Source organism: Oryzias melastigma, linkage group LG24, assembly GCF_002922805.2.
Source record: "Oryzias melastigma strain HK-1 linkage group LG24, ASM292280v2, whole genome shotgun sequence".
NCBI lineage: Eukaryota > Metazoa > Chordata > Actinopteri > Beloniformes > Adrianichthyidae > Oryzias > Oryzias melastigma.
The window spans coordinates 8580574-8592232 of NC_050535.1; the positions used below are offsets into that span (position 1 = coordinate 8580574).

At 33.1% G+C, this 11659-nt stretch overlaps 1 protein-coding gene across 8 annotated transcripts in view; it reads right to left on the reverse strand.

Annotated features, from left to right (window-relative positions):
- The window catches only part of sash1a (SAM and SH3 domain containing 1a), a 235838-nt gene that overhangs the window by 26244 nt on the left and 197935 nt on the right, over positions 1 to 11659 (reverse strand). For 4 of the 8 annotated variants that reach the window (XM_036210506.1, XM_024290687.2, XM_036210511.1 and 1 more), the window contains exons 5-9: positions 11233 to 11273; positions 10828 to 10917; positions 10622 to 10734; positions 7851 to 7949; positions 2462 to 2600 (exon numbers count right to left, since the gene is read on the reverse strand). In XM_036210506.1, coding sequence (XP_036066399.1) covers positions 2462 to 2600; positions 7851 to 7949; positions 10622 to 10734; positions 10828 to 10917; positions 11233 to 11273 — 482 coding nt within the window. The remainder of the gene's footprint in view (positions 1 to 2461; positions 2601 to 7850; positions 7950 to 10621; positions 10735 to 10827; positions 10918 to 11232; positions 11274 to 11659) is intronic. The other 4 variants (XM_036210507.1, XM_024290688.2, XM_036210509.1 and 1 more) reach the window with 3 other exon arrangements.

Below are 11659 nucleotides of genomic sequence, written 5' to 3' on the forward strand. Positions count from 1 at the left end.
TGTCTCCGTCCAGAGAGAGCTGATCGTGAGGAAGGGACGGCAGAGAAGCCTCCTGGTGCAAGGTGGGCTTCTTCAGAACCCCCGTGTACAGAGCGGTGCCGTCATCGCAGGTCAGGGGCAACTCCAGGTTCAGGAAATCTATCGAGATAAAAAAAGATTTTAGTTCTCTACCAGGAAGTATCATTTCATACTGAGACACAACGTTGGTCCTATTGTTGTTGTTTAATTAATGCACGACTTTAATCTTATACATTTCAATTTATAATTTATGAAATGAGAACTTTATGACCATAAAATGTTGACTCAAATAGTTTAGTCTCATTAAAGTACGGCTTTTTTTAGTATATTTTTACAACTTTGTTCTAGAAAACATTTGCTTTTTATTTTCTTATATTAAAAATTTATTCTTAAAATTACAACATCTCATTATTTTACAACTTAAATAAAAAAATTGACTTTTCTTATATAATATTACAACTTTATCCTCATAAAAATTTCGCCTTTTTCCTCATTATTTTACAACCACATTTTCAAAATTGTTTTAAGTTAATTCTTGTCAAATTAAGACTTTTTCCTCATTATTTTCTAACTTTATTCAAGAAAAATGTATTAATATTACAGCTTTATTCTCATAAAAACTAAGACTTTTTCCTTATTATTTTACAACCATTTTTCTCATTTTTTTAATATCTTCCTCATAATTTTACATCCAAATTAAAATTGCTTTTCTTTTTTAATATTATGAGTTTATTCTTGTAAAATTATTCTAATTTTTCATTATTTTTTCACAACATTTTTAAATGACGGCCACATTCTTAAATTTATTAATACTTTTTCTCTTACTATTTCTACTTAATTATTGTCAAATTAAGACTCGTCCTCATTATTTTGCATCTTTATTTATTATTTTACTTTTTTTGTATAATATTATAACTTTATTCTCATAAAAAATACGACTTTTTACAATAATTTTAAAAACCGAGATCTATGATTTTTTTTATATTTTTTCGTATAATATTACAACTTAATTCTTGTCAAATTAAGACTTTTTCCTCATTATTTTGTAACTTTATTTAATTTTTACTTTTTTTCATAACATACTACATTCTAAATGTTTTTTTTCTCTCAATATAACAACTTAATTCTTGTCAAATTAAGACTCTTTCCTCATTATTTTGCAACTTTATTCTGGAAAATTTTGACTTCTATAATATAACAACTTTATTTTTGCAAAAATGACATCTTTTTTTTATAATTTTACAACCATGTTCTTAAAAGTTTTTATATTTTTCTCATAATTTACAGCTTAAATCTTGTAAAATTAAACCTTTTTCCTCATAATTTTAGTTATTTCATATTGTGACTTTATTCTTGCAAAATTACAACTTTTTCATTATTTTAAAACTGTTCTCAAACATTTTGACTTTTTTCATAATATTAAAGTAATTTGTAACATTTTTTTTCTTATAATATTACAACTTCATTCAAGTCAAATTAAGACTTTTTTCCTCATTATTTTACAAAGTTATCCCAGAAAATTTTTCCTTTTTTATATCACAATTTTGCTCTCATAAAATGTACAACTTTTTTTCCCATCATTTTATAACCTCGCTTATATTTTTTCTCACAATATTACAACTTTCCTCAAATGTTAAATACAAATTATTGCAATTCTTTTACTTTGTGAATATTATGAGTTTATTCTTGTTTTTCAATATTTTACAACTTTACTTTTAAAAATGTTGACATTTTTCAAAATATTACCAGCACATTTTTTAAATTTTGTAACTTTTTTCTTATATTAAAACTTAATCGTAAAATTAAGACGTTTTCCTCATAATTTTACATCCACGTTCTTGAAAATGTTTGACTTTTTAAAATATGGATTCATTATTTTAAAATTACAACTTTTTCTCGTAATTTTACAATTTTTTTTTTTTATTATTTTGACTTTGATTCTCATAATATTAAAACTTGATTCTTGGAAAATTAAGACTTTTTATCATAAAAATTACATTTTTGCCCTCTAAATTTACAACTTAAAATTTTCATAAAATTAGAAATTTGTTCTATTAATTTTACGTTTTTTTGTTGAAAAATGATACTTTTGTTCTCATAATATTAAAAATGTATTCTCGTAGAATTGTGACTTTATTCTCATAAATGTTAAGATTTTTTTCATAAAATTAGAATTTTTTTCTAATAATATCATGACTTTTTGTTAATACAATTTGAATATATTTAAAAATAATTTATTGTAGTTTTTTTTTTCCTTTTTGGGAGCCCTAATACTTCATCGTATTCGAGGTGATTTCTTGGATCTAGGAAATGAAAGCCAGTTTTCTGATTTTTTTGAATGCATCACAGCACTAAGAACTTGTTTCCTGACATGCACACAGTAGCAGAACCTCCTCTGAGCTGTCAGGAGGCGAGCGTCTCTCTGTCACGCGGAGTCACAAACCTTCGGGGGCGTGCTTCTTGCCCTCCTCCACCTTGATGAGTTTTTTCCTAACTCGACGTGTCGAATTAACCAATTTGTGCAGCCGTTTGAACTTCACAGAGTCCTCTGATTGCTCGTCATCCGACTGCTCTCGAGACTGCTGGGAGAGAAAACCATGAAAAAAAACATGGATGACACACTTCAAAAAACTCCTGTTGAATCAAAGAATCAAAATGCAGGTTAAAACAAACTTCCCAGCTCAGCATTAGAACTACACATTTAAGGATTGTTAAAATAAACTAAAAATAGAGTCTTTTTAGGACGTTAGTGAGGAGTGAGATGGAGGGATGAAGGAATGGGGGCCCACTGCATTGTGTGAGGTTCATGTTCCTGGAAAAATGCACGACAACAATGACACTTCGGAATGACTCGAATGAATCGGAAAATACTTTTTTTACCATTTTTTTTTTTATTAGAAACCGCTCAAGGTCGCACACTAACCCGCTGACACACACAAGGCTGAAAGACTGCTGACATGAGCGCACAAATACAACCATGCTCTGATACAAGTCCACTAACACGATGACAATTCATTTCCTGCAGGCAACAACTTCAACCTGGACTAATTTTTCCATTTTCCACGAGCAAAACTACAGCTGGTGAATTGTACAGGTGGGTATTGATTATAATTTCTAGAAACGATTTGATTCAATTTGATTCACAAAAGCCTGGATCGACTAGATCCCCTTAATTCAACACATTTAGACACATTTTTTAGAAATACATTTTTTGAATATATTAATCTGATACAGTCCACATATTGTAAAATGTATTAATAAAATAATGAGATTGTTAATATAAAGTGTTACACTGTTTCTTTAAAAGAGAACAAAAATGTTCAGATCATTAACATTGTAAACATTGTTCTGCTTCTCCTGGAGGGCGTTTCAGTTTGGCCACTAGGTGGCGATGCTGTTATAGAATTACACCTTACTCCAGAAGAAGAAAAAGATATGAGCAAAAGAAAACTGTTTTAAACCACAAATTGTTACTTTATCTTTTTTTTTACCTTTAAAAAATTGGAAAAAATAATTTAAAGACGTTCATTTACTCAGCAATGTATGTTTAGGTCGACCTAGCGTTAGCATTAGCCGCCCTATTATAAATTCCATTACACGTTAGCATCAAGCTAGCGTACTTTAGCTTTGTGTGCTAAATCGATTTATATTTTTACAAATTGATTAGTGATCTGTTAAGCTTAAATCAATCCAAATTGATTAATTGATTTTATTAACCCAAATCTAGTAAATCGGTCTTTGACAATTCACGTTTAAATCCATCTCTGTCATGTCCTGACAGTCTGAAGAATCACTGCGCCTGAAGCTTGAAAAGTTTATCCAGTTTTTATCCTTTTTTTGAATAAATAAAGCAGCTTAAAAGTAAGGAAAAATAAAAATTAAAAACATGCAATTTTGACTCAATTGGAATGTTTAAAATCGCTGGCAGCAAAACAAAAATCCACAACATCAAAAAGTCGGTATAAGGAAAAAAATGACTCTTGAAATCCAATACGTTCCAGAACCAACAGTTCTAGAAAGTTTCGCCACTAAACTGATCAAGCACAAAATAAACGGTGAGTTCAGGATAACTTACCACCTTCGTTTCTAAACTTTTAAGACCCCAAACAACCAAAAAAACATCTGCAGTTCCTAAATTCTCACGCAGATCCCCCCCGGATGAGCCCGTCTGCGCCGCAGCACACAAAGGCAGATGAGCCCGTTAGTGAATTCAGCTCCCAGGAATGAGGGACTGTTTGGAAGTGCCGCGCTGCCTAGCTAGCAGAGAAAAGGCGTGTTGTGCTCGGAGAACAATCCCGGCGTTTGAGCCCCTCTGACCCCGCCTTGGCCCCCAAATCGTTAATGACCAGCAGTGGAATGCGGGCTCTGATGGAGCGGCATCCAAAACATGGAACACAGCGGCTGTGTGCTGCCAGGTTCTGCACATGCAGATGAGCAGAACCACTCACAACAAGAAGGAATAACATGAGAAGGAATGTCCTCTGAGGCCTAATTCCTGAAGAGGATGCACACTTGTAGCCTTGGAGACGATTGTGAGGTCTTTATCCTCCCGTTTTCTCGTCTGCACCGAGACTTCCCCTAAACAATCATTCCTCCTCACTCCATCGCTTCTGCATTTCAAATCCCCAGTCAATCAATCTCCCTTTGACGGGAAATGAGCAACACAGGGTTTAACCGGCTAATTAAAATCATCCAGGACACCCATGAATCCACAAGGAGATAAACCCACTCCACACCAACGGAGGTCCTTCATGATATGATTGACCTACTTCTGTGCAGGAAAGGAAATCACCAGTCATTACCCAGAAGTCTGTTTTGCTATGGAAACAGAAGAGGGGGAGAAAACTCCAAATGGATTTGGTAAAAACGCTTTCTGGGAGGAAGACAAACATACAAGCATCCGTCTCTTAAAACAGTTGGAATTTCCTCAGTTGTTGATTCTAGATTGATATTTTCTGATTAGATCAAATTGTATTTCAGCAGATCTGAGGAAGCTTCAAAGCGTGGGAAATGAAATAACCGTATGTTACTTTTTGTTTTTAGGACAAACAAGTAAATAATCATCGCTAGCAAGCGACTATAGATAAATACCAGAACTATTTCATGAAGAAATACAGAATATATTTTTAGGAAGTTATTTTTAGACAAATTGGATTTTTTTTTCTCCAAGAATCAATCATCTGTTGTTATTTCAGATAGTTTTAAACATGTTAAAAGTTAGAATACAATCTATTAGATACAAAGTTATAGATTATAATAGTAATAATAACAACAAAAATAATTGCACGTCCTTTTTAAATGTACTCTCAGGATAATAAACATATCCGCAAACAATCATGTGTACTGTAGATACTATATGATCATCTATAGTATGTATAGCAGGGGTGTCCAAACTCAGGCCTCGAGGGCCGGCATCCTGCTGGTTTTCCAGAAATGTGGCCTTATCTGCTGCTGATTACCTGGATCAGGTGTGTTCGACCAATATGGAGCTTCAGTGGCAGGTTGGTTGGTTGGATAACATAAAGGACACCAGCCCTCGAGGACTGACACCCCTGGTCTATAGTATCTATCTAGTATCTATAGTATCAACCTACTATTTATCTATAATATCTACCTATCTAAACTATCTATAGTATCTATAATATCTACATTATCTACAGTGTCTATCTAGTATCCATGTATCTATAGTATTAGCTACAGAATCTATTTACGGTGTCCATCTATCTAGTATCTATCTATCTATAGTTTCTATCTACAATGTCTATCTATCTATTATATACCTATTTATCTAGGACCTATCTGTCTATCCATATATCTAGTATATATCTATCTGTCCATCTAGTATCCATCTATCTAGTATCAATTTATCTAGTATATATCTATCTGTCCATCTAGTATCCATCTATCTAGTATCAATTTATCTAGTATATATCTATCTGTCCATCTAGTATCTATCTATCTAGTATCAATTTATCTAGTATCTATCTATCCATATATCTAGTATATATCTATCTGTCCATCTAGTATATATCTATCTAGTATCAATTTATCTAGTATCTATCTATCTATCTAGTATCTATCTATCTATCTATCTATCTATCTAGCATCCATCTATCTAGTATCAATTTATCTAGTATCTATCTATCTATCCATATATCTAGTATATATCTGTCTATCTATTATCAATTTATCTAGTATCTATCGATTATCTATCTATCTAGTATATATCTATCTAGTATCAATTTATCTAGTATCTATCTATCTATCTAGTATCCATCTATCTAGTATCAATTTATCTAGTATCTATCTATCTATCCATATATCTAGTATGTATCTGTCTATCTAGTATCCATCTATCTAGTATCAATTTATCTAGTATCTATCTATCTATCTATCCATCCACCTATCTAGTATATATCTATATCTATCTATCTATCCATATATCTAGTATATATCTGTCTATCTAGTATCCATCTATCTAGTATCAATTTATCTAGTATCTATCTATCTATCTATCTATCTATCTATCTATCTATCTATCTATCTATCTATCCATCTATCTAGTATATATCTGTCTATCTAGTATGAATATATCTAGTATCAATATATCTAGTATCAATTTATCTAGTAACTATCTATCTATCCATCTATCTAGTACCCATCTATCTAGTATCTATCTATCTAGTATCCATCTATCTAGTATCCATCTATCTAGTATCCATCTATCTAGTATCCATCTATCTAGTATCAATTTATCTAGTATCTATCTATCTATCCATCTATCTAGTATATATCTGTCTATCTAGTATCAACATATCTAGTATCAATTTATCTAGTATCTATCTATCTATCTATCTATCTATCTATCTATCCATCTATCTAGTATCCATCTATCTAGTATCCATCTATCTAGTATTCATTTATCTAGTATTCATTTATCTAGTATTCATTTATCTAGTATTCATTTATCTAGTATTCATTTATCTAGTATCTATCTATCTATCTATCTATCTATCTATCTATCTATCTATCTATCTATCTATCTATCTATCTATCTAGTATCCATCTATCTAGTATCCATCTATCTAGTATTCATTTATCTAGTATCCATCTATCTAGTATTCATTTATCTAGTATTCATTTATCTAGTATCTATCTATCTAGTATCTATCTCTATTCTCTCTCTTTCGTTGGTTCATGTCTATTTATCGTATCTATCTGGCGAACTGCAAATGAATAAAAAACATTAAAAAAAAAGTTTTTTTTTATTTATCTGCATATTTGGCTGCAAAACCTCCACAATTTACATGAATCAAAGCCATTAAACACCACAAAAGACTTTAAATGTATTATATAGTCTTAGGTACCATAGAGATCTCAGCTTTCCTGAAGATAACCGAGTAATGCCACACTCTCTGTCCAAACGTCAAACCGACATCCATTCACTCAGTTGGGACGAGTTATAAATGAGATGTTCATGTCAGGAGGACATTTTATTTAGAAAATAACAACATTCACAAGCAGCTTTTGGGGAGAAAATGAGACATGGATGGACTTTTCAGAGGAAATATTATTCTTTTTCAGCTGGTTGGGACATGGTGGAATCAAATATGAACTGAGTTGGTCTGGCTTGTGTTCTACAAGCAGAGAAAACAAAAAGAGGATTGAAGACTGAAGCGAAGGTGTAAGTTAAAAGGATTGTGGAGAAACAGTAACAGACATTTAGCAAGGGAAGTTGTATTTGTGAAATATTACAGCGACAACTGTAAAAACTCAAAAAGTGGGAGTCATCAAGAGAGCAGAGGGATCTGGGGGAAACGGGGTTTACTTACGTCGTAGTTTGAGGACTGGTTTAGATTGGACGCGGATCCTTCAGTCCACTCTGCAGTGTCAGTACTGCAGGACTGTTTGTTGAGCTCATACTCCTTCAGCTACACGGGAGAGAAGAGTTTAGAGAGGCAGAGGAAGAGGGCGAGGCCACCCACTCCCATCCAGAACGCGGCCTCTGCACACCAACACATCACGGAGAAACATGTGAGGCAGTAACAGGCTGCATGTGTGGATGGAGACCAGGATGGAACGTTTAATCCACAAACAAACCCATTTTTAAACTATCCTCATAATTCATTAAAACAAACCTCTTGATGATGAACAGAAAACGGGATTCCCGCTCAAATGGAAACTTTAATGAACAGGCTTACATGATGAATGACTGTAGTGTTCAAGAATTATGAATTATTGAGTCTCTTTTTCTGCTTTTTACTAGTTAATGCGGGTAAAATAAAAGCTGTAAACTCTATTTACAGTGTTTACAGGAAAACATGTATTTAAAAACACAAAAGATTAAAATCTATCCTAAAAGTTTACAAATTTCTCTCATTTTTTAAATAAATATCCAACCCCTTTTAATTGTCGTAAACTATTATGAATATTTATACTAGTGCTGCCACAAATGATTATTTTAAAAGTCGACTAATCACCGATTATTTTTTACGATTAATCGACTAATCACGTCATACACAAAGTGGATGTAAAACACTCATCTTAACCATAATTAGCTTTAAACTAACTAAAAACTAGATATATTCACACTAACATTATTGTAGATAGAATGTCAGCTGAATTTGGTTGCAAAAGATGCTGGTGACAATAGCTGAAGATGCTGATAGCCAGCTAAAATATTAGTTATAGACCAAATTAGCCTAAAAAAAAGCCTAGGTTAGCCAAAACAGCTAGCATGTATCTGAAATATTAGCTAAACTCCAAAATGGCCTGAAAAAAACATCAAAAAAGGCTTAAGTTAGCCAAAACAGCTAGCATGTAGCTAAACACAAAATAGCCTAAAAAACAAAAAAAGCCAGAATAAGCTTAAGCAGCTTAAGCATGCAGCTGAAATATTAGCTAAATTCCAAAATAGCCTAAAAACTAAAACAAGCCGAAGTTAGATAAAAAAAGCTAGCATGTAGCTAAAAAAATTAGCTAAACACAAAAATAGCCTAAAAAACGAAAAAAGCCTGAATTAGCCAAAAAAGCAAACATGTAGCTGAAATATTAGCTAAACTCCCAAACAGCCTAAAAAAACCTTTAAAAAAGCCTGTTAGCAAAAACAGCTAGCATGTAGCTAAAATTAAAACTCCAAAATAGCCTAAAAAACCTTAATAAATGCCAAAATAGTCCAAAAAGCTAGCAGAATATCATTATAACTTTAAACTTTACTAAATTCTGACTCCATACAATATAAAATAACGACTAATCAACTATCAAATTAGTCATCGACAATTTTAATAGTCGATTAGTCGACTAATTGTGGCAGCCCTAATATATACTGGATAATTTTGCTTATGAATTGGTTATGAGGCATAAAAATATATTTATAGTGTGAAAATACTTAAATTATGCTGAAAGATTTTTTTTTTATGTTGTGTTAAGATGCATACACACCGAACGGATTTCGTGCGACAAATTCGCCCTCTTTCGCCGCGCGGGAATTCACTGCTCAAATCGAGCTGCTGCCAGACTGTCGCACCGCCCCCATTTCTCAAATTGCACTGCGGGATTTCACATCACCTCAATTTGCTTCTGTACCATCGACTTAAAGCGTGACTAGAGCTGCAGATCATGACGCAAGACTTCTGAAATGACGTGGGACTTAAGTGGTTTAAAATGTAATACTTCGATTAAACCTGTAGGGGGCAGTTTTTGAGTGTATTTTCAAGAATGAAACAAGTTTATTTTAATTTGTCAACAATTTGGCAATTTATAGCCACTTTAAATCCATATTTTTTTTAAATAAACAGTCAAAAAAGTAGATTTATGGTTTGGTTACCCTTTAACATTGAAACTGGCTGCCCCCGTCGCACAAATCATACTCGGTGTGAATGCAACTTAACGTTAAAAAAAAAAAGAAAAATCAAAAACTTTTTTCAAAGAAGACATCTAGCTGTAAAAAAAAAAAAAAAATTAAAAAGTGCAAAAACATAATAAAAAATTTGATCTTCAAAGGTTAATCAGCCTGATCAAACCTTTGATCAATAACAAAAATGCTTCATCCAGTTTCTAAATACTACATACAAGCAAAAGCATTTAAGTTGAAACTGCCAAAAACAAGATAGAAAAGCGGAAAATGAAGAGAAAACAGATGAATCAACTGAAATTGATTGAATTAAGCTGAAAAATCAAAAGACCAGGAATGATTATCCACCCTGTCAGAGAGAAAACCCACAAAGCACCACAGAAATCCCCCAAAAGGGGATGCTATTGAGCTACCGAGCTACCCAGACAGTGGTTTTTGTCATCACCAGTTTAACAACACACAACACACCAAGAGCTCGAACCCTAAAAATCAACACACTTCTGAACCCCTGGACACACCAGCTGGTCTTTGTGTGTCTGTGTGTGAACTAGACAATGCAGTATTAAACGTGGGGCCTCAAAGGGGGTTAGTGAGTTAGTCGTTTTAGTGCTAACTGTTGCAAGACTATGGAGCACATGAGGGAGACTGGATTCAAATCCACACAGAGATGAGGGGAAGTGAGAGGTTAAAAAGACAACTCCAGGATGAAGAGGATATTTGGGAAAAAAAAAAGATCTGTGGGATTCCTACCCGAGCCAGAGCTTCTTCTACAGTGATCATCTTCTCTTTCACCATCATCATCAGCTGGATTCGCTCCTCATCGCTCATGGTGATCTCACTGGCCACGTAGCCAATATCCTCTCCTGATTGCAGCGAATGCCAGAGAGGTCAAAGGGCAATTTGGACCAACAAACAAGAAGAGAGAAAAGAAGAAGAAGAAGAAATCGGGAGCAAACCTTTGGATGTCTGTCGAGCCACGGGTTTGTGCTGAGATTTGCGGAAGTTCTGCCAGAAGGATTTGTTTTTCTTCTTATTGTCCCATTTGCCTAAAAAGAAGGAAAGATATGGAGGCGCTTAAACATAAAATCTTTAGCATACTGTAACTTTTCAACCATTAACACAGAAATAATCGGTTATTGGTTAAAAAGTTACAATAAATAAATTGGCAAAATGCAGGATTAAACACAATTTCTACACTAAAGTACTGTAAAAATCACATTTATTATTGCCTGAAAACAATTTTTTATACAGGAAATATATTGCCTGTTAATAAAAATGTTAAGGGTATCCTCATATAGGTGGTGCATTAAAGTAAACTTCAATATATTTGTGGATAAGGACAGAAACTTGAGATAAATTACCTCCAGATCCATCTTCAGAGCTGGATTTGTGCAAAGGCATTCTAAAAAGAAAAAAGAAGATTTTTATTAGTTCAAATGTGCATTTTATTTAAAGTGTAAAAGCAAAAATAAATCTACATTAGTTAAGGGAGTAGAAAAAAAAACACTTGTAGTTTAAAGTCCCCTTATGATAATTTTTTTTTTATTAATTATGAAGTTTTTAACCAAATTCCCACAACCTTAATGTCCTAAAAAGCCGTTTTTAATGGTGATCTGAAGCCTCTGTTGCAAAAATCTCCTCTGAGGGGGTGTGGCTTTTGGACCTGAGCAGCCCCGCCCCTGATCCCTCCCCCTTTCTGATAATTCAAAGAGAGCCTTTCTGTGACAGTATGATTGACAGCGATTTAAAAGAAGAAAGACTCGGAAATCCAAAAAAAAAAAAAAAAAA